The sequence below is a fragment of the Apium graveolens genome, chromosome 11 (genome assembly GCF_009905375.1).
Source record: "Apium graveolens cultivar Ventura chromosome 11, ASM990537v1, whole genome shotgun sequence".
Classification (NCBI taxonomy): Eukaryota; Viridiplantae; Streptophyta; class Magnoliopsida; order Apiales; family Apiaceae; genus Apium; species Apium graveolens.
In genome coordinates, this window is record NC_133657.1 from 187,624,904 (window position 1) to 187,651,776 (window position 26,873).

The window sequence follows — 26,873 nt, forward strand, 5'->3', positions numbered from 1 at the left end:
AGAAAATTCAGATGGTGTGTTTCGGAGGCATAAAGCTCGTCTTGTAGGTAATGGAAAATCTCAGCCGGTGGGTATTGATTGTGGCGAAACCTTTAGCTCGGCAGTGAAACCAGCTACAATCCGCACAGTGCTTTCCCTGTCACTTTCGAAAGGATGGTCAATTCATCAGCTAGATGTAAAGAATGTCTTCCTCCATGGTGATTTAAAGGAAACAGTGTATATGCATCAACCTTTGGGTTATCGCGATCTTACTCATCCAGATTATGTGTGTTTGTTACGAAAATTAATTTATGGGCTGAGGCAGTCCCCCCGGACTTGGTCTGAGAAGTTTGCTGACTTTGTTCTATCTATTGGTTTCACTCAAAGCAAATATGACACTTCATTGTTCGTTTATCGCAGTGGTTCTCACATGGCCTATATTTTGGTTTATGTTGATGATATAATTCTCACTACATCATCTGATGCTCTCCGTATCTCGATTATGAAGCTTCTTAACTCAGAATTTTCTATGAAGGATCTTGGTCCCTTGAGTTCTTTCATTGGTATCTCAGTCACTCGTCATAAGGCATGCATGTTTCTTTCACAGAAGAATTATGCACAACAGATAATTGAGAGGGCTGGCATGTTCTCTTGTAAGTCATCACCTACACCGGTTGATACGAAGGCAAAAGTTAATGCGAATGTTGGTTCTATTTTTGAGAATCCCTCTCTCTATATCGGAGTCTTGCTGGGGCACTTCAATATCTGACTTTCACAAGACCAGGCCTTTCTTATGCGGTTCAATAAGTGTGTCTGCACATGCACGATCCACGGGATGCTCATATGCAATCTCTTAAACGAATCATTCAGTACATTCAAGGAACACAGGACTATAGATTACATCTATATCCTTCTTCACAGTCCTCTCTTGTTTACGCTGATTAGGGTGGGTGCCCCGACACGAGACGGACTACATCTGGGTATTGTCTGTTTTTGGGTGACAACTTGATTTCCTGGTCTTCCAAGCGACAACCGACTCTTTCCAAATCTAGTGCAGAAGCAGAGTATTGGTATAAATAAATTCCTTATTTTAAAAATTTTAATTTAATTTATATTTAAAAAATTATATAATACTAAAATAAATAGACATATTACCCTGATCAAGTAATCACTAACGGATCAAAAATTTTATGTTTTGATTTTGAAAATATATTTTAGCCTGTATTTTTAGTAATTTTGAGTAATTTTCTATTTCTAAGCTTGCAATTATAAAATAACATACATTTCTTTTTTACTTTAAATAAACAAAAATATTAGGAGGAAACGGCCTTAAAGTTATGTTGCGTTTCACACAGACACCTAAGTAGTTTCGTTTTATTTTTAATTTTTTATTAATTTCTTATTTAAAAAGTCATTAAATTATTAAAATTAAAATATTTCCTTGTACCTAGCAACCAAAAACCAGCAAATAGACTCGCGATGCCTTCTTCAATTCTTGAAATATATTTATTGGACAAAATTTTTGAACCATCACTGAATTAAACATTATTTTATGAGGTTCACATGTACCGTAAAAAAATTAAAATCTAATTTATATAACTCAAGATAGAGCCGAATAAAATCAAACGAAACACGGTAATTTGTTTGTTTATTCATTTTTTACAATTTCAATACATATATATGATTAAACATATCCATAAATTTATAATTATTATCAAATAATATCATATAAAAATTTGTTATATATAAATTCCGTATTTTTAAAGTTTTAATTTAATTTATATTTAAAAAAAATTATATAATATTAAAATAAATAGGCATATTACCCTTTTCAAGTAATAACCGACCTGCCAATGGATCAAAACTTTTCATGTTTTAATTTTGAAAATGTATTTTAGCCTGTATTTTTAATAATTTTTAGCAATTTTCTGTTTCTAAGCTTACATATATAAAATAACATATATTTCTTTTTTACTTTAAATAAACAAAAATATTAGGAGGAGACGGCCTGAGATGTGACTCCACTCAACCCCACTGAAGTGTTTGCTGTTATACAGGTCACAATGAGTTGCGATTTTTAAACATTAAAATCTTATTTCGTATTTTTAGAAGGAGACAGTTTTTTGAAAGATGTTAAACAACCAATCAAATTATAGTATAGATAGATAGGTATTAAAATTAATTTCAAAAATATTTGATTCCTTACAGAAGAGATAAGAAAGAAGTTGATTGCGATTAGAAATTAAGTTTAATAATAATTTACAGAGTTTGTAGTTATATCAAATACATGATTTATTTATTTTTAATTAGATTATATTCGTTTAAATTTTGTTTTGGAAGGTGTTAACATAGTTTTTAGGAAGGTGTTAATCACCCGATCAAACGAAACCATGTTTATTTTTTGCTAAATACAAACGAAACATATAATAGTATAATATAGTCTATACTATAATAACCGAAATGTGGTATAATTTGGCTCAACGTACAGTTATTCCCTAATTTTGTTTATTAAAAAAGTAAATAAATAGTGTTAAATATCTGCTAAACTACTAAATAAACTAGAACACTTAGACTACTTATACTACTAAACTATGATCACAATTTATTATTAAAAAATAAATAAATAGTGGTATATATCCGTTAAATGACTGAATTCTTAAACTAGACATAGTATACTTATCCTACTAAATTACGATTACATGTTATTCTATTATTTTTATTATAATTTATAATTATTATATATTTATATAAATATTTTAAAATTATAATATGACGGGATAAATACAAAATTTAAATAATAACGAAAACCAGTATATCGTACGAGATTTAAGTTAGTATAAGATAACAAGACAACGATATTGATATTGAAGAACCATGAAACGCATTTTCTTAACGGGCATACATGAAAATATTCTTAGTAATTAGTCAGGATGTTTTGTAATACAAATAAAATACCTACATTTGATACAATTAATTATTTTGTCACTTACATTTACATCAATCATCAATCAATCATCAATCATCAATCAATCATCAATCATCAATATTCAATCAATCATCAATCATCAATCAATCATCAATCATCATCAATATATCTATATAAAGCAAAATCACACATGCTGACGTGGCACCTCCCAAATCTCATATTCCGTATTTCTGATTGTTCTGAGCATTTAGCATTTAGCGATTGGAAAGGTAAAATTTTACTTGAAAGGTCTTATAGAAATTGAAAAGGTTTTGGTCTTCATTGTTTCATTTCAGTTATGGATTACTAAAGGCCGGAATGTGTATACAACATAATCATGTCATCAAATCCCTTTCTCTTTCTCTGTCTCTATCTATAAAATAGAAAAAAACTCAGTTGTGCGGCATGGCACCTCCCAGGCTCTTGGTCTAGGTTTGTCTTCTCCTTCAATTTTCCCTATTTTATTACAATTGTTTTGGATTTCTGGATTTATGTATTGTTGTATGTGTATTATAGGTGCGCTTATGCCTCATTTTTTGTGATTGATTCATTTCAATTGCTATTGAGGGTACCTCATGTTTTGTAATTGATTGATTCATGTCGTTTATTGTTGTGGGTTCTTAGTTACTCTAAGAAAGAAACATACTTATATATGTTTGATGAGAAAAGAAATCTACATAAATGTGTTGGATGAATTGATTCTATATGATGGTTGAAGTTTGTTTCGTGATATTGTTTCGTGATATTTGCGGTTATGTTTTATGTGCTTGGAAAATGTAATCTTGTAGTGGTATTCATGATATTTGCTGTTATGCTTTATGTGCTTGGAAAATGTAATCTTGCAGTGCTATTCATTTTCATCTTTTGGTTTTGAATTAGTTGTTTCCATACTTGTAAGAGGCTTCAAGGTGGCTAATAAGTTAGTTCATATATCTATTACATCTTTTGGTTTTGAATTAGTTGTTACTATATACTTGTGAGCGGCTTTAAGGTGGGTATATTAATTAGGAGGATTTGGAAGCTATTTAATTGCAATGAGTGAAACAATTAGCAAGCATGTAACAGAAGCTAATGATTCTCAGAATACAAAAAGCCTGAACTTGGGGTGGATCATTGGCTTTCTTTTCGCCGTCAGTTTTCTAGGCCTATTCTCAGTGCTATCTCTATCTCTGAGAAAGGTACAAACTTTACTTTAAAGAGAGTAATATAAAGATTTAAATAGATCGACGTATCGTTCCAATTTTAAAGTTGGCAACAAGTTGCTGAACATACCTTTAATTTATTTCATAATAACTTTCTAATGTGATTTGTTGTCTAGATTATGATCATAGAATTAGTTTGTCTTTCAAAATTCAGCTAATATTTCTTATTAGCAGGTATTTGCCGAAGGAGTAGATGCAGATATTGTTATTTTGATGGCAACTCGAGCCTCCCGAACAAAAAAAGAAGATGCTATAGATATTGTTATTTTGATGGCAACTCGAGCCTCCCGAACAAAAAAAGAAGATGCTATAGACACTGCTTCACTTAACATGCTTGCTGATCTAAAAGAGGTGAGCAACTGAGTAAAACAAACACCTTTTAATTTTACTCATGTCGACTCACAAAGGGAGTTGTCACCCCTGGTAGGCACGCACTGGTGTTCAAGAACTACACTTTCTTTCGTTCAATCCCACATTTCGGCAGTGAAGGTAAAATACACTAGGTTAGCAAAGGTGGCCTAGGACAGGTATTGTTATATATTCGTTAAGCTTATTTCTATGACCATATCATCTTGCTTAATTAGTTAACTTTAATTTTTATTTCTCTTATATGACTTTAGATTTTACATCTCGCCCACAACAAATCAGATATAGAACATTGGGTTCATTTGCATTTACAATCTATACTGAATTAATACTATGCTCAACTATTGATTAAGATTCAAAAATGTGAAGCCACGGAAGAGTTTAATTAGATTTATGATCTTTTGGGTTAAGGTATCCATGAAAAACTATGCTTTTAAATCCGTTTACACTTTGTTATATCTTATGACCTTTGTGTCTTTCATTTTACTCATGTTTCATATTTCTAACGATTATATATATAAAATAAGATCAGCATATTAATTTTACAAGTAGTGTCCAACCTGGATAATATCTTTGTCCCTACTAGCATAACGACTTTTCTTTATCTGCATTCGCAAGAAGTTCCATTTCCTGCAGTACAACCAGTGTAATAGATGCCTCCTATTCTTTTAGTTGGTTAAAAATGCTTTCTTATACTAAATTTATTGGTTTAAACTTGAATTTAATATTTTTTTATAAATTGTGTTGTTAGGATACTTCCTACAAGCTGGATTCAATATATGTTGCAGCACATTACATCTCCTTGTCCTTTTCTTTTCAAACTTAAAAAAAAACAAAATTAAATGCCTTCAATCTTTGATTGTGCATATATTCGCGAGTGGAAAAAAATTTCAGCTCATGAAAGGCAAATAGTTACTTCCAGAGCAATGGTCAAAATCCAAGTTGTGCTCTTCACCTGTGATAGGTGGTGTGCCACCTTGCGATGGTCAACTTAAGATCATTGGTAAAATCTTATTAATAAGCACTTTTCCTGAACTGTTGGACAAGATGATATTGAATAGCAGACTAAGAATATTATAAGTAAAGAAATAGCTACTAGCAGACTAAGAATAATGTAGCTGAAGCAATTAGCAGCTAGAAAATGTTGATCACGCATTCTATGGTTTTTTAAATGAAGTTACCGGTATGTATGTGTGCTTTATTTTTCTTTTTTTTCAGCACTTTTAGCATTTTTAATTTTTAATAACCTCTACACGACTCTTTCACCCAACACTGTAAACGCAGACAATCGACATTGGAGACACACTACTCTCTAAGAAATCGCAAGTCAAAAGGAAGATTCGCGCTGCTCAGGCTTGCACGCCCACCCCATTGTAGCGCCTTAGGTCACATTATTTGTTAGATAGTTATGATCTTGACTGTTAATTGATATTGAAATAGGTTTATCTGATGATTTAAGTGACCACACTATTTTGTGGTGGAAGCATGTGTGGTGTTGCAATTAGTCACTGATGCGCTATCTTTACGTGTACATAGACTTTTTTGTACTCGCTCTTTGAACTAAATTATGCTTCCAATTCCTTTAAATTGATTTTTTTATCTACTGTTGTGTTCTTGCTTTTTAAAATTAGTTCTGATTGTTCAAACTGTTATTGTTGCTTTTATATTGTTTGATAAAATGCCAAAGTGAAAGTTTTTCTTTTGCCTTCTCAGATTGTAAAAAAAACAAACAGCTTTATGATCTTGCCTGTTAATTGATACTGAAATAGGTTTTAAGATGATTAAAGTGAATGAGGGTGAAAAGAAAGCCGATTCATTGGTTTATTGGGATCCGAAAAATATCAGGATTATCGCAGCTCATAAGTTTAACAAAAAGAGGTCTAACAAACTATGGCTCCTTCTTTTATAATTTGTACTATATAAATGTCAATGTATATATAAAAAATTAAAAAACAAGAATAAGCTTGTCCGAGTTTCGCACGGGTTATAAGCTATTCAATTGATAACTAGAATTACATAAAAAAAACCTTGTATTCTCTTTAATTGTTTGATCGTAGGTTTATCCGTTAAATGTAATTATGGTCGTTAAATTTTCTCTCAAAGCCATTGTTAAATTGGACTCGCCTATAGAGTTCTGATCTCGATCACTTTTTGTTTTTCTTTAAAACAATTGTTTTATGTTAAGATTTTAAATCTCCTTGTGTACACCATGTAAAGTTTAGGGATTTGTCAGTAATACTCTATTATTGCAAGTAATAATGTTCTCAATTTTTTTCGATATAATTCTGTGTAAGCCGAACTTGGTGCAAGTCTGTGGACATATAGTGTGGCTGCAGTTCACCTTTATTTTCCTCAATCTTCGTGACATGGCGGTGCTTCTAAGCGTACTCTTGATAAACAGGTCTCTAATTATTCCTCTTTCAGTTTTTTAAGCAAATTAATTTTTGTTCTTATTCGTTAGCTATTCTTTATTTTCCATCTCTTTGTCTTTTACATATTCAAGTTTGGATCATAGCATTATTTTACATTATTCCATTAGTGACGTTAAGTTGCACCTGTTTTATTTCATATATATTTCGATTTCCCAGAAATGATAACTATGATCTATGAAATAGTTGGAGAAGTCTTAACATGCCTTATAACCAGGAGATATCTATCCTGGCCAAGGTTTACGGTCATATAAACTTATTTAAGAATATGAGTGGCCAAGATGTGACAAAATAATTCAATTTTTTCATCCAAGTGCTATTTTGTGACGTCTTTGAAAATATTTTCAGATTAGATTACAAGGTTATTGATATATTAGAGGAATATAGAAACTTAATTCTTAAATCTAAGATTTGTTAGTCCTACTACAGTAAGAAGTAATATTTTTCTATAATAGTTTAGTAATAATGTTCTAAAATAGTTTTGTTCACTGTGATTGTGTGCAAGCGAACTTGGCGACGGTCTGTGGACATTTAGTGTGGTTGCGGATCACTTTTTTTCCCTCGATCTTTATGATGGTGCTTCTAGGAATATGCCTATACAGGTTTCTAATTTTCCTCGATTAATTTTCTATTTAATATATTTTGTTTTGATCCGTTAGTTATTATTTATTTTACATCAATTTTTCTTTTGCATAAGATTAGAGCATCCATGAGTAATATGTATATTTTACATTATTTCATTAGTAACTTTAAGTTGTACCTGTTTTATTTCATATTTAAGAAATGAGCATTATGATCAATAAATTTTTTGGATAAGTCTCTAAAAGTCCTATGACCCGTGGATATTTATCAAGGGCAAGGTTTGTAGTCATAAAATGGTCGATGGTACAACCTGATGGTGATCTTTTACTTCTGAATATGGGTGGCCATGTGACAAATGCACTCAACTTTTTTATCTGAGTACTATTTTGTGACGTCTTCAAACAATATTTTATGATTAATAAATCAAAGTTTACAAGATTTGATATGTTAGAAGATTATAGAAACTTGCTTTTGAGCCGGTGCAACCTCAGATGTTTGAGAATGAAGACCCTTCTTATCTATTATCTTTGTTTAATTAGTTTGATAATCAGCTGCAATATTGTTGGGATTTTTGTAGATTCAAGTGGCTTGTCCAGATCATGATTCGGAGTATTATCAAGCAATGATGGCTCACGAATGGTACAGTTGGCTGGGATTTTAGTTAGTAATAATGTTCTAAAATAGTTTTGTTCACTGTGATTGTGTGCAAGCGAACTTGGCGACGGTCTGTGGACATTTAGTGTGGTTGCGGATCACTTTTTTTCCCTCGATCTTTATGATGGTGCTTCTAGGAATATGCCTATACAGGTTTCTAATTTTCCTCGATTAATTTTCTATTTAATATGTTTTGTTTTGATCCGTTAGTTATTATTTATTTTACATCAATTTTTCTTTTGCATAAGATTAGAGCATCCATGAGTAATATGTATATTTTACATTATTTCATTAGTAACTTTAAGTTGTACCTGTTTTATTTCATATTTAAGAAATGAGCATTATGATCAATAAATTTTTTGGATAAGTCTCTAAAAGTCCTATGACCCGTGGATATTTATCAAGGGCAAGGTTTGTAGTCATAAAATGGTCGATGGTACAACCTGATGGTGATCTTTTACTTCTGAACTATGTTACTAGGACTCTTCATTTTACCTTTGAGTACCCGTGTCGGACACTCGACACTTGGACATGGACACTCAGACTCGGACACTTATTTTAAGCCAAAAACATGCATATTTTCCAAAATGTTTCCGAGTCCGATACTTGGACACGTGTCTGTGTCGGATACTTCTAGCCGAGTCCGAGTAACATAGCTTCTGAATATGGGTGGCCATGTGACAAATGCACTCAACTTTTTTATCTGAGTACTATTTTGTGACGTCTTCAAACAATATTTTATGATTAATAAATCAAAGTTTACAAGATTTGATATGTTAGAAGATTATAGAAACTTGCTTTTGAGCCGGTGCAACCTCAGATGTTTGAGAATGAAGACCCTTCTTATCTATTATCTTTGTTTAATTAGTTTGATAATCAGCTGCAATATTGTTGGGATTTTTGTAGATTCAAGTGGCTTGTCCAGATCATGATTCGGAGTATTATCAAGCAATGATGGCTCACGAATGGTACAGTTGGCTGGGATTTTAGTTAGGAAATGTGTTAGTGTTTATCATTGGTTAGTGGAAGTATGGACTGATAATTCTCATCACATAGTTAGCGATAGCATCGACTATAACCCTTGCCTAAAAAAATCAATAATTCAAAGGTCTTAATAATCCTGAACAAAATGGAAAAACTGAGAATTTAGAGCCCTTGGTGGTGGAATCAGCAAGATAATCTTCTGCGGAAGAATAGATGCACTAAAAAGGGAGAAGGCTGGTAGGAAATGAACTTGTAGCCTGATCTCTGTGTGTTTTGCGGATATGAGAATGCAAACAAAGAATCGACTAAAGATTGTCCTTATGTCTGCGAAGGTCTCTTATATTATGACTATGTTTAGTTTAATTATGCTCAATTACTCAAAAAATAAGAGACTACGTTTGCCTCCAATTGTCTGTAGATATAAAAGTCGACATATAAATTCTCACCGAGGGCCTTTTAATTTGCATTTTATGAAGTTAAAAAAGCTCCATTTTGGTTCCTCACCTTTATGTTTTTCTTATGTATATCTAGATTTCTTTTGACAATAAATACAAGTTCTACCTAAGTTTGTGATACTTAATTCTCATGTCGTTTTTGAATCTTACTTGGTCTAAAATCGAATTTGAGGAGGAAAATTAGTCATGTTGCTAAAATCTCTATTGTCCTTTTGGAGTCTAAAATGCCTGTATGGATCACTTTCCACTATATTGCTTAATTGGAAGAAGAGCTTAAGTTATTAGGAGATCATGATAATTGTTTGATAGTTTCTTCGGTATTTAATAAATTCTGGGCATAATGTGGAAGATTTTTAGAAAAAACTATATTTAATGCGTCTTTTGGTTGTCACATTGCAGTACCCTCGTATTTTCAAGTCCTTGCTCTATTTCTAACTCACATACATTTACTTTAAAAAATCAAATTTCAATTATCTTATTATCAAAAATGTGTTTCAAAGGGTTTACATCAACCGCGCGAAGCGCGGTTATTTCACCTAGTGTAGTTATAACAGATGTCCCTTAAGAAGCCTGGACTAGTTTTGTGCTTCATTAATCTTATGCATAGCACCTTTTACATAAATGCTATATAAGTGCTACACTTGCATATCACTTTCTAAAAAGCGCTATTTTATGTATAGTAAGTTCAATTTTATAGGAGTGAATATATTGGGATAAATTACAATAAATATTTTTCACTACTATATCATACTATTAAGTTTTCTCCAAAAATATTGTATATTTCAATGACAGGATTGAGAAATTATTAATGTTTCACTACGCAAGAATAGAGGTCTGGTAACAATTCTACTAGTCTTCATATGTTGTGGAGAAAGTTGTACCGTGAGATAAGGATGTGTGTATTCATATTTAACTTTGCTTTGTATATCAGGCGGCCACCGACATACTCACGGCATTTTTTAGACCACACACCGAAAATACATCATAGAAAATACATCATACTTGAAGATATATGTAGCACTTTTTTCCAAATAATCTTATCCATATACACTGAATGTGGATATTTTTGTTGGATTTTATTTAATCTACACATGTTTTATTTAACTAAATATAGTTGTTAAGGGTGCATTTTATTGTTAGACTTGGTCATTGGGTATTTGCATATTAGTAGATACTGAATAAAGAAAGTGGGTTAGTGATAGGAGTCTGTTATGCTGCATGCCTAGTTTTTATCTTGCCTTATACTTGCATATTTATTCTTGTACGCTGATTTGTTTTGTTTCAATAGAGAAGTTTATTTCCTTTCAACTCTAAATACAAACAGGTGTGTGTATATTGTGTTTTAGTGCTTTACTTGGTATCAGAGCCACGGTAACCGCTTAAGTTTTCGGACACGATGGAACAGAAAGACAAGATGAAAGAAAGTACAAATATTGGGCTAAGCTATCGTATGCTTACCAAGACGAAATATGCAGCCTGGTCTCAGAAGATGAAAGTGATTATGCAGGCGTATGGTCTGTAGGAGGCGATCGAACCAAAGGATCTGAAAGGGACTGTTGAGGACAAAACGGACAAGTGAGCCTTGGAAATTATCTATCAAGGGATTTCAGAGGAGATGTTGTTGACACTCGCTGAAAAGAAGACATCGAAAGAGACTTGGGGCGTTGTAAAAACAATGCGCTTGGGCGCAGACAAGGTTAGACAGGCAAAGGCTCCAACACTGAAAGGGGAATTTGAAAGCTTAAGCATGAAAGATGGGGAGCAGTTAGATGACTTTTACATGAAATTACATGGACGAGTCACTAACATTCGAGCACTAGGAGAGAAGATGGAAGAGAGCTACGTGGTGAAAAAACTTCTCAGAGCAATTCCCTCAAAAATTTTACAAATTGCATCTGCTTTGGATCAATTTGGAAATTTGGAGGAGATGTCTATGGAAGAAGTCATTGGTTCATTGAAGGCCCATGAAGAACGGTTGTGTGGGACAAGTGAGATGAATCAAGGGCAACTTTTACCGACAGAGGAAGAATGGCGAAAGAGAGAAAACCACGAGGGAGAATTGCTATTGACTCGTGAGGAGTGGATGAGAAAAAACAAAGAAGGGAATCGAGGTCCTATTGAGAACCGGGGAAAAGAATCGAACCGAGGAGGACGTGATAGGAGCAGGGTATTTCAACTGCCAAGCATTTGGACACTTTGCATACGAGTGCCGAAAACCACTGACGTGACAAGGAACCACAAAAGGAAATGAACCTTACCCAAATCCAAGTAGATGAACCCGCGCTACTGATTGCTGAGATTGAAAAATCTGAGAAGGAAATGATGTTGTTGAACGAAGAAATGGTAGTTCCAAAGGTGACAGAGAAAAACGAGGGACGCAAAGATTTGCAAGTGTGGTATTTGGATAATGGGGCGAGCAATCACATGACCGGGCAACGGGAAAAATTTGAAGAATTGGACGAAAGTGTGATTGGAAAGGTGAAGTTTGGTGATGGGTCTACTGTGATGATAAAAGGCAGGGGAGTAGTGTCATTTAAATGCAATAATGGAGAAGAGAAGACATTAAGCGATGTATATTACATTCCTACCTTGTGCAATAACATTATTAGCTTGGGTCAACTCTCGGAGGCTGGTAACAAGGTTATATTGGAGAGAGAATATTTATGGGTGTATGAGGAACAAGGTCGACTGTTGATGAAAGTGAAGAGAAGTGAAAATCGTCTCTACAAAATAAGTCTTGAGGATAGTAACCCTATGTGCTTACTCTCTAAAACCGAGGAAGATACATGTCTATGGCACACAAGGCTTGGCCATGTCAATTTTCAGGCCTTAGGACTCATGACAAAGGAGAAATTAGCATATGGAGTTCCAAGGTTGATTCAACCAAAGAATAAATGTGAAGGATGTTTGATGACAAAGCTGGTAAGAACTCCGTTTCCAGCAAATACGAGTTTTGAGTCAAAGAAGCCCCTTGAATTAGTGTATGCAAACATTTGTGGTCCGATCACGCCTAAGACTTCTGGAGGTAATCGATATTTTCTCTTGTTTGTCGATGATTATAGTAGGAAAATGTGGGTATATTTGTTAAAAGAAAAAAGAGATGCTCTTGCAATATTCAAAAAATATAAGGCAGTGGTAGAAAAGAGAATGGAGAGAAGTATAAAAATGTTGAGGACGGATCGAGGCGGTGAATTTTGCTCGAATTAATTCAAATTGTTTTGTGAAGAAATGGGGATTGAACGTCAATACACAACCCCGTATACCCCACAACAAAAAGGAGTAGTCGAGAGAAGAAATAGAACCGTGGCAGCGATGGTCGGGAGTTTTCTAAAGGAATCGAAGTTACCATCAACCATGTGGGGGGAAGCGGTAAGGCACATAATATACGTGCTTAATCGTTTACCAACACGAGCTCTAAATGGTACGACTCCGTATGAAGCTCGGGGAGGGAAGATACCAGATTTGGGACATCTTAGAGTATTTGGTTGTGTAGCAATATTGAAGGTGCCATATGTTCATGTTAAAAAGCTGGATGAAAGGGGGAAAAGAGTCGTATATTTGGGACGTGAGCCGGGGACTAAAGGCTGTAGGTTGTATGATCTAGTCACAAAGAAAATACAAGTCAGTCGTGATGTAGTATTTCGTGAGAAAGAATTCTGGATATGGGAGAAAGAAGGGGAATGCGAGGTGAAAGCTCCTGGATGCATCACCATGTTTGAAAACAGTGTTGAAACGAGTGTTAATACTAATGAAGATGGTGGTGAAGATGAAGGCTTCACAACTCCGGTACACACGACTGGTGGCTTCACAATTCCGTTGCACACGACTGGTGGCAGCCATACTGAAATTTCCTTTGGAAATTTGGAATCAGAAACTGAAAGTGGACCTTGTAGGTACAGAACTCTTGATGAATCGTATAGTGAGACTGAGGTGATTGAGTTGCTGGACAAGCTTATGTTGTTAAAGGTGGAAGAACCCGTGAATTATCGAGAAGCAAGCAAAGAAAAAGAGTGGATGAGCGCCATAAAACTCGAGATGGACACTATTAAAAAGAATGACACTTGGGTTCTTATTAAACTTCCACCGGGACACAAGCCAATAGGTTTGAAGTGGATTTTTAAACTTAAGAAGGATTCATAGGGAAATATTGTGAAACACAAAGCTCTCTTTGTTGCAAAGGGCTATGTACAACGAAGAGGAATTGACTACAACGATGTGTTTACCCCTGTAGCACGATTGGAAACTATACGGTTATTGTTGGCGATGGCTGCAAAGGAAGGATGGGTAGTACATCATCTCGATGTAAAATCAGCATTTTTAAATGGGGATTTACTTGAGGAAGTGTATGTCATACAACTGAAAGGTTTTGAGAAGAAAGGGGTGGAGAACAAAGTGTATAGGCTGGTGAAAGCAGTTGTATGGGTTGCGTCAAGCACCAAGAGCTCGGAACGCTAAGTTGTATAAATGTTTAAAGGAGCTGGGTTTTGAAAAATGTCAACACGACCAAGCTATTTATACGAAGTGCAGAAATGGGAGTGTTCTAGTTGTTGGTGTATATGTTGACGACTTGTTGGTTGCTGGTTCGAGTAAGGAAAAGATCAACGCGTTTAAGAAGTAAATGAATATGCAATTCGAAATGAGTGATCTGGGTTTATTGTCGTATTCTCTCGGGATTGAACTTCATCAAGGAAAGGAGTTTACAACGATAAAACAATCTGGGTATGCGAAAAAGATATTTGAAAAAGCTGGGATGTTGTGTTGTAACTTGGCAAGGTGTCCTACGGAACAAAAATAGGTGTTAGATGATGAGGGTGGTCAGAAAGTGGATGCAACTGAGTATAGGAGTTTAGTTGGCAGTCTGAGATATCTCACTCATACGTGACCTGATATCACGTATGCAATCGGGGTTGTTAGTCACTTTATGGAGGCACCTACTGTCAAACATCACCAAGCTGTGAAGCAAATACTACGATATGTGAAAGGTACTGTGTAATAACCCCAATTTTTGAAATTTTTGAAACACTGATGTATAGTAACTTTTTGCTGATGATGCTGATTAAGAAAAATTATCAGACCACGCTATATAGGAGTACTGTTATGGAAATTCTAAGATCGTATTAGTATTCCAAAAAGTAAATGAGTGTATGTAAAGATCGTTAGATTCAAAATTCGAACACTTTGATTTTTCCCGAAAATCCACCAGATACCGAAAAAATTGAGTATAAGGTAACATGATTAAAAGGATTTAAATTCAAGGATTATAAGAGAGGATCATAAAAGGAATATAAAGTATTGAGAAAGGTCTAGGGGAACCCAAGTAATAAGATCTCGGATATGATCCCTCAAACGACGAACGAGAACGAAAGTTACGCGAACCGTAAAACAAATACGCAACCAAGAGATAAGCTTGTGCAAGAATCCAAGGTATTATGACATCATCAAACCAAAAGACAAAGACATGTGGCAAATAGATGACACAAGCAGGATGACATAAGCATGACAAGGGGTTTTGTTTTGTTGGTTGATTTTGGGCCATGTAAAATTTACCATGGTAAAAAGCTAAAACATTTGCCAAGACAAAAAGGAGAAGCAACCAAACAAATATCATAAAACACAAAAATTAGAAGTTGACTTTTGCTTCCAAGAATAAAAGCTCTCGGCCAAAACATGGTAAGACCCTCATTTTTACAGTTCTTTCAATCGGACTTTTAGAAACTTTAAAACCTAACTTTGTGTTCTTGATTTCTTTGGAAAGATCAAGCTTGTGGGAGGTTAGATTAAGGCTTCCTAAGGTTTCCTAGCAACTTAACACCTACCAAGGAAGGTATAAACTTCAAACCCTAGCCTTTACTTTATTTGTTAGTAAATTTAATGGTTGGTTTGTGAAATGAGAAGCATGGATAGTGATTATTAGTAGTTTGGTTTGATTTGGAAGTGTTTTGGTAATTGAAGCTTGATTATAGTTCATAAGTCTTGATTGTGGTTGTTTGAGTTGAAAAACTTGGAGGTTATGGACTGATGTGGTATGGTTTAGGTGAAGTTTTGTTGTATGGATGATTATGAGTTGGTTGGTGGTTAATTGGAGTAGTTTAAACATTGGTAATCGCGTAAACATAGTCGTCGTAATGCCCATTTTTATTCAACTGCTTGTTCTTAGTGTTCAGGACAGAAAACTCAACAACCAATCTGTAACGAGCATAATTTCATTCCCAACGGGGGATCTTTCTATTTTTAGCTAGAGCATGTCGTAAGCTTCGTTTTGATATGTGGATCGCTTGGTTCTGATGTACGGTTTAGGAGAAACGACCGTTTTAAGTAACGGCGTTTCGCGAACGAACCTTTACCCCTCGCTTTACTTTGAGACCTTGTTTAAGGCCCTTAAAAGACTAATTGGATTACGAAACAATTATGTAAAGTGGGTTAGGCAGTTGGTAGAGTATTCGTGAAAGAGTCATCTTAAAATTCGTAACGGTTAATTTATTAAAATTGGTGGAGCCGAGGGTACGCAAGCGATTAACGTAAATCATTAAGCGTGTAAGCGACCGTTAGGGTATGAGTGAGTTTTGACTAGTTTCTTAAGCGACCGTGGTCTAATTCCGGATTATGTTATTGTTCATAGGTTACCGGATCCACTCTAAGCTTAAGTCTATCCCGGAACACTCAGGTAAGTTTTCTCCCGTATAGTTGTTGTTGTGATGTATATATATATATGCATTATCTTGTGATAAGTGCATGATTATTATTAGCAAAGTCTTGCGATATATTGGAGCATGTTGATATGATATATATATATATATATATATATATATATGCATGCATGTTTCGTAATCTTGATATCTTGTTATCGATTCAATTGTTTATAAACTGCATAATACCTATGCTAGAGATAAGCAGTACTTACGTATACCCTTAGTATAGGGGACCCAGAGTTGAACATTTTTCCTAAACCGGGAGGCAATGTTCCCGAGTATATTATATATATATATATATATATATGTATATATAGTTTTCAAAACTATTAAACGAATAATGTTTATTCGATAGTTTTATGTTATAAATGAATATTATTTTGAATATTCATTCGAGGACTTATGACTCCGCTTATTTTATTTAATGAATACTATTTTGAATATTCATACGAGGACTTATGACTCCGCTTATTTATTTAATGAATATTATTTTGAATATTCATTCGAGGACTTATGACTCCGCTTATTTTATTTAATGAATATTATTTTGAATATTCATTCGAGGACTTATGACTCCGCTTATTTATTTAATGAATATTATTTTCAATATTCATTCGAGGACTTATGACACCGCTTATTTATTTAATGAATATTATTTTGAATATTCATTCGAGTACTTATGACTCCGCTTATTTATTTAATGAATATTATTTTGAATATTCATTCGAGGACTTATGACTTTGCTTATTTTATTAAAAAATATTCTTTATTTTATTAAAGAATAATGTTTCGATATTTGCCAAGTATTCGGAAAATAATTGATACTATCAAATCATTCTTACTTTAAATATTTTCAGAGATTATTTTCAAACTTTATCAAAACTATTTTTGGAAGGTTAGAGTGGATCTCAAAACTCGTTTTCAAATTTAAGATCTTCCTTTTGAAGGGGATTTAAATACTCGCTCAAATATCTGAGGGATCCGGCTCTTTGATGTATTTTTATATTCGCAACAAGGTTGCTGTTTTGATAAAAGATTTTTTGATTACTTACCCAACACTCGGGAAGTAAAATTTTTGGAATAAGTTAATCCATTAACAGGCATCGTCTGGGAAATATTGGTGAGTTTTCCTTTCCAACTAGATACGACTTTTTGGTGGAGCCGTATCAACAAGTTTCTACTTGGGGGAAGGGGGGATGAACTTTACGTTTCAGAGTCATGGATTTCATCTGAACTAGGAGTGGCGTAAGTAGTCTAATGGCGCCAGCCCAGCCTTATTATATTGACCCAAATGGCCCGGAAGTTCCGCTAAGACGGTCCTTTCCTTAGGAGTCCAGTGTTCGGTTGACAAGTAAATCCGATTATTCTCCTCTACATGTAGAAAATGGTGGGGTTGCACTACTGCGACTGATCATCGTGAGTGGTCTTCCTGGCGCGGAAAACTCCCATAATGAGTTCATCATCCAGTTGGATATTTCTGCAACACTACCCAGAGCACTTCGATAGAAAGGCTACGGTTGGGAGATTGTTGAGTGTTGGCAGGGTCGAGTTTTCAAAATGATTTTTTCATCAAATGAAGTATCTCATAACTTCATTTCATTTTGATGATATTTCAGAGATTGACTCTATACAAGTTTTGTCTTGTAACTTCATCTGTGGGATGAATTATTTATACCTTGAATTGTGGTAGTTCAAGTAGTATTCAAAAAAGATATAAGTATATTGAAGTGTCTTGTAACTTCATCTTTTCAACTTATATCTAGTAAATGATTATCTTATGCATGACAAAGATTTTTAGAAAAATGTTGAGACAAGGTCAGATATATGAGATCACCTTGCAACGATATCTTTATACAGTTATAAATTGGAACTTTGTGTATATTATACATGTCAGAGGATTTCAAAGATTTTGAGAAGTATATATGTATATATATACTGAATATATTGCGACTTCGTCGCATTAAGATATTCAACTTGGTTCATTTATGCTTGACCAAGACTTTCATGAGTACTGTGAAGATGCTCATATATTTTTAATTATTATATATATTATTTCGGTGGGCTTGTTGCTCACCCTTGCTTTCTTCTTTCATCACACAACAACAGATAGACAAGATGAACAGGACCAAGCTCCCAATTCGCGAGCGGATAGGAAATGTTTTGTAGTTTTCTGTAGGCGCTGATGCCGCTATAGCCGAGGTAGGAACTACCAATAGGCTAGGCTTTCAACTGTTGATGTACCAGACTTATGTATATTATAAATTGTAATAATTGCAAAGAATATGTAAATTTATTCAAAAACCCTTTTGAGGTGTAATGACTTATAATTGTGGAATAAAATGACTTGTGTTATTTTTGGTATTCATCTCTGAGACTATAACTTATGGTGGGTGGGTGTATATTGTGGGGTCACAGTACGCAGTAGTTGGTTGTTTATTAAGATTAAGTGTTATTAAGGAAAATGGAACTCGTGACAACACGGATCCCCGACCCCGGATTTGGAGGTGTTACAGAAATGGTATCAGAGCTAAGAGTTATAAACCTCAGAGATGATGCGTCGTTAAAATGGTAAGTTCACTAAGATAATAAGAACTCTTACGAAGTTCATAGTCGGACTACCTAACGTAGTACTGACAATTAAAACCCTTACGGGAACCCTTATAAATATCATGTTAGAAGCGTAGTTCGTTTTCGTATATGGTAGTGGGACTGCGAACCCGGAAGTTCAAGAGCAATAATACGATGATTTTTAATATATATTGGGGATCAGATTTTGGATCCAATGGAGCACCCTAACGAGGGACCAGACGATGTTCATATTAAGGATGTAGCAATTAAGGTTGTGATCCAAAAAGGGATTGTTGCTGAGAAAGGATCCCGTGGAGGATCCTGACAAGAATGAAGAAAGGACCGCTAGGGAATTGATGATCGTGGTTAGGGCGACTATCAGAGGTAAGATTGGCCGGCTATTACCGTAGGTTCATTCAAGTTTGCAAAGGTAGCATCCCCTTTAACGCGACTTACTCGTACGACTGAGAAGTTCGAATGGACAGAGAAATACGAGAACAGCTTTTTAGAACTGAAGCAAAGATTTGTGACGGCCCCTATATTGGCGTTGTCGGACGGAAAAGGAGATTTTGTGATTTGTAGTGACGCTTCGCATAAGGAATTAGGGTGCTTCTTATACAGCACGGCAAGGTAATCGCGTACGCGTCAAGACAATTAAGGGAATATAACATTCGATATCCCCACCCATGAGCTTGGGCTCATGGCAATAGTTTTGCCCTAAAGATTGGAGGCACTACTTGTACGGAGAGAAGTGCGAGATTTACATAAACCATAAGAGCTCTAATACATTTTCACGCAGAAAGAGCTCAACATGTGCCAGAGGAGGTGGTTAGAGCTAATCAAGGATTATGATTGTAGATTCTTTATCATCCAGGGAAAGCCAATGTGGTGGCTGACGCCCTTAGTAGAAAGTAGAGACTCAAGATGATAATGTCTTCGAGAGAGTTGATAAGAGATTTTGAGAAAATGGAAATAGAAGTAAAGTTAACCGGAGCCAGTACTGAAAAGCTGTTGAGATTGCAATGCAGCCCAAATTACTAGAAAATATCGTATGGTGCCAAGAAAAAATGATAAATGAAGGCAGAGGGCCAATGACTGGAGAAGAGATCAATACCGAGAAAGATGATAAGGGAATAATGAGGTATTCCTACAGAAATTGGGTTTCAATGTTCAAGAGCTTAAAGATGAGACCTTAGATGAAAGCCATATTTTGAGGAATAAGATTTAGGGCAAACCCTGAATGTGATAGTCAGGGAGGTCTCCATCAAGAAAGAAGGAACCCATAACATAATAAAGTGGAAATCAAGGATTTTAACGTATAAAATAACCCCGATTATGGGAGAAGGATGAAACATTTCATAATGAGAAAACAGAAGTCGAGCAAGATAGGAAGAACCAGGATGGTACTCCTATTGGGCAATCCATGGACCTGCTGTTAGGGCGGAAACACGCGCTAAAATACACACAAGTATACTGCGTTCGTAAGTAGTATAAGATATAAATCAGATTCGTTCCCACAGAGACTGGTTTAGGTTAAGTTTAATTTATGCACCTATGCAACAATGTATGGTTATCGCTCAATGCTAAGACAAATAACAAATTGGGTTTTTATTAAACTAAGAGATTATACAAAATAACATTAACTAAGAGAATTGAGGTTGAATTACTATATATGACAAACATGGGATTCTAACTTCATTAAATACTTCATTCAATAGCCTTTTCGTTCTTAGCCTTAGCATGTGATGGTGATGACACTAATCTGATAACACGAAACTGATAAACGCCAACTTTCGTTGCACGAATACCATTCTACCAGACATCCACAAAAGAGATAGAAGCTGAATAGGCACCAATTATATTGAGACCCTATATGTCTATAGAATTTGACAACATAACAGGTTTAAGCACAAGTTATCCATAATGATTACATAAGGCAAGTAAAATGGTTAGAGTTACCTACGAATCATGCATACAATACATGACCTTATGCTAGCATGGCAAGTTCTAAACCTCTATATTCGTTGTCCCTTCAATAGAGATTAACACGCTATCTTATATGTTAGCTATGCACATAAGACGAATAAGCACAACCAATACTAGGATATCAATCAATCACCACACACCAAAATATCAAAATAATTAACTATTGAAATCCATAAGTAAATCCACTAGAATCCCATGACAACGATTAGCTCATAATCGAACTCATCGTCACCATGGGTTCCAATGAAAGCATGGTATAAACAAGGTCTTGATAAACTGAATAATAATTAAAGTACGAATAAACGAGATCTAGGTTCAACAAGAACGAAAACGAGCATCCAAAGTTACAACTAATTCAAAGAATCACAAGTTGAAAACAAGATCTTCTTTTTCAGAGTTGTTCTGTGCTTTTAGGTTTTCTCCTTGGTATCCCAATCTTCCCAGATGATGAAAACCCTTTTTTAAGTATATATACGCCCCTAGTGGACTTGGACCCTTAAAATCGTCAAATTCCACTCAAAAAAGGCTTTTTCAGCGAGATCAGCGACCAGCCGCGCCTTGGGCGGCCGCTCAGCTCTCCTGGGCGGGCGCTCATGAATCTTGTTTTGGCCATAACTTGAGTTTTACTCGTCAGAATTAGGCGATTCAACTGCCCACGAGAAGCTAACGAGATTCTCTACAACTTGACAATGGCCTTGGCTTCCAATTCTGATCACTTTTTATCATATTTCCTTTAAAAGCTCATTTCTTCATATAACTGATACCTGAAATGCAATAATACAAAAACACATCAAAATACCAATAACTTGAGTTCAAAACACCAATTTAAGCTTGTAATAAAGCATTCCAAGTGGATATTAAATCCACTTATCACACCCCCAAACTTGAATCGATGCTTGTCCTCAAACATAAACAGACTCAAAACTACAAAATAAACCTAATGCATGAATGCAACTACGTGAATGCAACTAAATGATAATGCAATCGATCCCCTCAGAATAACCATAACTAACTGAATAAGCCAATGCCTCTAAGAATGCAATAACTTGAAACAGAGTTCGAATAAATCCCACAAACCAACTCACAAACCAGAAACGTGCGTGTGTGGAATGCTTAACAGATATCTCTCGATACTAGATCAATAACCATAACTTATCTATCATCGAAACAATCAAAAGTTTATAAACAGAATAGACAATAAACGCATTATGACTCACAACACCTCCTTTCTAGTAGAGTTTATACAAAGATTCACACTATTGTTGAACACATAGCAAAGATGCTTATTTGACCGTGCAATGAATGAGATCCCAAAAGACTTATGCAATAATACCCATGTAGCAAGCGTTAGGTTAGCGGATCCCAGACTATAAAAGCCTTAGGTCACTAGGCACAAAGTCCCCTAGAACTTAATAACTCGAGTATTAAAGAGCTCACTCTTGATCATTATGCATAAACACATACTTTTTTTCTTTTTTTTTTCTTTTTTTTCTCTTTTTTCTTTTTTTCTTCTTTTTTCAACATTTTCTGAGTGCGTTTCGCTCCATCTCATTCAACCCTAGACTACTCATAAAAATATGAGCCGGCTACTAGCCATTTGACGCCTAGCCTTACAACAACTAGCAATGAAATCCAAGTTTTTCTCTAGATAAAAAAATTAGTGTTTTTACATCATTACGAGAATATCACAAATTCTAAATATAACCAAGTGATTAAATCTCAACAATAAACAAGTATGATCATGATCTAGATCAAAAGCAAACCTATAAGACTTTGTGAAAATATTTGTTTCTGGCATGCAAATCAATTCATTAAGACTTAAACATCCCTCTATTCGTCATCACCACACCGAAATCAACATCAACTTATCAAATATCATAGTTCATCTTAAGGGATCATGCTAAATATGCATGCAAATGCAACTATATGAAATCACATAAAAACAAACAAATATGTCCTAAATGATAAAATCATGCAAAAATATAAATGAACTACAACTAAACATGCAATATGAATCTATATGAATCTATATGGACATACACTACTAATCCTAACATTATCACCCCCAAACTTAAAATTTTCAATGTCCTCATTGAAGGTAATAATAAGGATCTCAGGCGTACCTAGTCGTCGGAAAGATCACCCTCTTCGGGTGGAGGATTCAGGTGGCCAATCAACCTCGCCACTAGTGTCTCGGAAAATAGTACCGAAAGCGTGTGTCAAATCTTCCTCAAAATATCGGTGGATGTCGTGCATGGCCTCCATACGCCTATTCACTCGCCTGTACTGCTCATCACCAACACCAGTCCTATCAACTATCTGTGGTGCATGAGAAGAACCCTCTGTAGGCACTGGAAGATCCGTCCAGCCACTCTCTACATCATCAAAAATATATCACAACCCCTTATTATGGGGTGGACCTAAGAATGAATAACTCAAGTGATCTGGCTTTCGGTTGAGCTCAAGTATGGGAGCTTCTTGAATAAATGGTTCAAAATGCTTATGAGAAATTTTCAGCTCTGCTAACCCAAGAGAATCGAATGGAAAATCCAACTTCCTCTTCCACGGAGGAGGATTCAAAACCTGCAGTTGCTCTACTTTAAAGCACTCCTCTTTAGCTGTGGGTAACTTTATTTCCTTGAACACATTAAAAGTGACCTTTTGATCGTAAACCTTCATCGAAAGCTCTCCTTTTTGCACATCAATCATAGTTCGGCCTGTAGCCAAGAATGATCTTCCCAAGATGATGGGAATCTTCTCTTCTTCCTCGAAATCAAGAATTACAAAGTCAGCAGGGAAGAAGAGTTTATCCCCGGCAGCGGCGCCAAAAACTTGTTAGGTTGAAAACACGCGCTAAAATACACGCAAGTATACGTGTTCACAAGTAGTATAAGATATAAATGAGATTCGTTCCCACCGAGACTGGTTTAGGTTAAGTTCAATTTATGCACCTTGACCAAGACATCCTCCACTATACCTCGTGGATAAGCGATGGAACGGTCAACTAGTTGCAATGACATGTATGTTGGTTTCGGATCAGGCAGACCAAGCTTCTTGAAGATAGATAAGGGCATCAGATTGATGCTAGCTCCTAAATCACATAAACACTTGTCGAACGACAAGTTTCCGATGGTGCAAGGAATAGTGAAGCTTCCAGGATCTTTAAGCTTCGGAGGCAACTTCTGTTGCAGCACAGCACTGCATTCCTCCGTGAGAGCAACGGTCTCTAAGTCCTCGAGCTTCACTTTCGGAGAGAGAATACCTTTCATAAACCTCACATAGCTAGGCATCTGTTCAAGAGCTTTAGCGAAAGGTATGTTGATATGAAGTTTCTTGAACACCTCCAAAAACTTCTCGAACTGCTTATCCAGCTTTTTCTTCTGCAACCTCTTAGGAAAAGGAGGTGGAGGATAGATCTGTTTCTCCCCTGTATTACCCTCAGGAGGAGTGTGTTTCACAGTAGTCTTCCATGGTTCCACCTCTGCTTTCCTTCTGCACTTCTTCTTCAGCCATAACTGTATTTTCTGAATCTTGAGATTTTTCAGGCTCTTTGTCTTGCTGAATTTGGAGGCTTGCAACCTTTTCAGACCTTAAGATGATGGCGTTCACCTGTTCTTCAACTTCCCTCTTACCTGGATTGGCTTCTGTATCACTAGGAAGCGTTCTTGATGGTCGATTCAATAAGGCATTAGCAATTTTCCCTATTTGGTTCTCCAGAGTCTTAATAGAAATAGCCTGGCTTTGACATAGAAGAGCCTGGTTTTTGCACATAAGCCTCAACTCCTCTAATTCAGATTTTTCATTCGAAGATAGACCTGCATCATGATTTTGTTGTTGAATTTGGAGTTGTTGTTTTGGTGAAAATTGTTGCTGAAAACCAGGAGGGTTGAATAGCTTATTTCCAAACTGCTGGAATGGCTGTTGCATCGCATTCTTATTGTTGCTCCAGTGGAAGTTAGGATGATTCCAATTGTCAGGATGATAAGTGTCTGGAACTGGTTGCTGCGATTTCTGAAAGTTGCTCACAAACTGAGCTGAGTCACTAGATATAGCGCATTGCTCCGTCGCATGCGAACCTGCACATAGCTCACAAACACTAATTATCTGCTTAACACCATAGTTAGCCAGAGAATCGATCTTCATAGACAACGCCTTTAGTTGAGCAGCGATAGCCGTAGCTGTATCCACTTCAAGAACTCCTGCTACCTTGCCCTGTGGAAATCTCTAGGTTGGATCCTGATATTCATTAGCAGCCATCAGTTCAATTAGATCATAAGCTTCCTCATAGCTCTTTGCCCATAATGCTCCACCTGCTGCTGCATCGAGCATGGGTCTGGATTGTGCTCCCAACCCATTGTAAAAACAATTGATGATCATCCAATCAGGCATTCCATGATGAGGACACTTCCTAAGCATCTCCTTGTAGCGCTCCCAAGCTTTATATAAAGATTCTCCTGATTGTTGCGCAAATTGAGTAAGAGCATTCCTGATTGCAGCTGTCTTCTCCATAGGGAAGAATTTAGTAAGAAACTTCTGAGCAAGATCTTCCCAAGTAGTAATCGAACCAGCTGGTAGATAGTGTAACCAGCTCTTAGTCTTGTCCCTCAGAGAGAATGGGAACAGTCTCAGCTTCACAGTATCTTCAAAAACACCGTTGAACTTGAAGGTGTCGCAGATCTCAATAAATCCCTAATGTGCATATTGGGATCTTCAGTTGGAGAACCCCCAAACTGGATTGAATTCTTCACCCATTGAATTCTGCCAGGCTTGATCTCAAAGGTATTAGCTGTGATAGCTGGTCGGACAATGCTAGATTGAATGTCATTGATCTTGGGTTGAGAAAATCCATCAAGGCTTTCGTTCGTGCTGCTGGATCTCCCATTGTAATGAGTACCTGAAACACAAACAAATAAACCATGAAAGTAAAAAAATCCGAGTCAGTAACCTTTAACGACCACTGATGACAAGAACATAAACTAAAAATTAACATCGAGTCCCCGGCAGCGGCGCCAAAAACTTGTTAGGGTGGAAACACGCGCTAAAATACACGCAAGTATACGCGTTCATAAGTAGTATAAGATATAAATTAGATTCGGTCCCACAGAGACTGGTTTAGGTTAAGTTCAATTTATGCACCTATGCAACAATGTATGGTTATCGCTCAATGCTAAGACAAATAACAAATTGAGTTTTTATTAAACTTAGAGATTATACTAAATAACATTAACTAAGCGAATTGAGGTTGAATTACTATATATGACAAACATGGGATTCTAACTTTGTTAAATACTTCATTCAATAGCCTTTTCGTTCTTAACCTTAGCATGTGATGGTGATGACACTAATTTGATAATACGAAACTGATAAACGCCAACTTTCGTTGCACGAGTACCATTCTACCAGACATCCACAAAAGAAATAGAAGCTGAATAGGCACCAATTATATTGAGACCCTATATGTCTATAGAATTTGACAACATAATGGTTTAAGCACAAGTTATCCATAATGATTACATAGGGCAAGTAAAACGGTTAGAGTTACCTACGAATCATGCATACAATACATGACCTTATGCTAGCATGGCAAGTTCTAAACCTCTATATTCATTGTCGCTTCAATAGAGATTAACACGCTATCTTATATGTTAGCTACGCACATAAGACGAATAAGCACAACCAATACTAGGATATCAATCAATCACCACACACCAAGATATCGAAATAATTAATTATTGAAATCCATAAGTAAATCCACTAGAATCCCATGACAACGATTAGCCCATAATCGAACTCATCGTCACCATGGGTTCCAATGAAAGCATGGTATAAACAAGGTCTTGATAAACTGAATAATAATTAAAGTACGAATAAACGAGATCTAGGTTCAACAAGAACGAAAACGAGCATCCAAAGTTACAACTAATTCAAAGAATCACAAGTTGAAAACAAGATATTCTTTTTCAGATTTGTTCTGTACTTCTAGGTCTTCTCCTTGGTATCCCAATCTTCCCGGA

General features: G+C 35.6%; 1 protein-coding gene and 1 non-coding gene across 8 annotated transcripts; both read left to right on the forward strand.

Annotated features, from left to right (window-relative positions):
• Window positions 1-3,007: 3,007 nt before the first annotated feature.
• Window positions 3,008-9,972, forward strand: LOC141698209 (ATPase 7, plasma membrane-type-like). 7 transcript variants are annotated; one of them, XR_012564981.1, is made up of 8 exons: window positions 3,008-3,376; window positions 3,953-4,122; window positions 4,321-4,497; window positions 4,574-4,635; window positions 6,807-6,913; window positions 7,447-7,543; window positions 8,101-8,330; window positions 9,084-9,965. XR_012564981.1 is itself a non-coding variant. In XM_074502864.1 (5 exons), the coding sequence occupies exons 2-4, from the start codon at window positions 3,979-3,981 to the stop codon at window positions 4,631-4,633; spliced, it is 381 nt and encodes a 126-aa protein (XP_074358965.1). In that variant the 5' UTR covers window positions 3,008-3,376; window positions 3,953-3,978; the 3' UTR covers window positions 4,634-4,635; window positions 5,264-6,116. The 7 variants fall into 7 exon arrangements, 3 of the variants coding, with proteins under 3 accessions (XP_074358965.1, XP_074358966.1, XP_074358964.1); XR_012564980.1 differs by having other exon boundaries at window positions 6,807-7,543; window positions 9,084-9,967; XR_012564983.1 differs by having other exon boundaries at window positions 3,023-3,376; window positions 4,027-4,122; window positions 4,574-7,543; window positions 9,084-9,972.
• Window positions 9,973-25,246: 15,274 nt separating this feature from the next.
• LOC141699379 (small nucleolar RNA R71) lies at window positions 25,247-25,353 on the forward strand. Its single transcript, XR_012565847.1, has one exon. It is a non-coding gene; the product is annotated as a small nucleolar RNA R71 (small nucleolar RNA).
• The last annotated feature ends 1,520 nt before the right edge of the window (window positions 25,354-26,873 follow it).

Coding starts and splice junctions, on each gene's coding strand:
- LOC141698209 (XM_074502864.1), top strand. CDS start 3,979: ATGAGTGAAACAATTAGCAAGCATGTAACAGAAGCTAATGATTCTCAG. Junction 4,123..4,320: donor TATCTCTATCTCTGAGAAAG/GTACAAACTTTA, acceptor TCTTATTAGCAG/GTATTTGCCGAAGGAGTAGA. Junction 4,498..4,573: donor TGCTTGCTGATCTAAAAGAG/GTGAGCAACTGA, acceptor CACCCCTGGTAG/GCACGCACTGGTGTTCAAGA.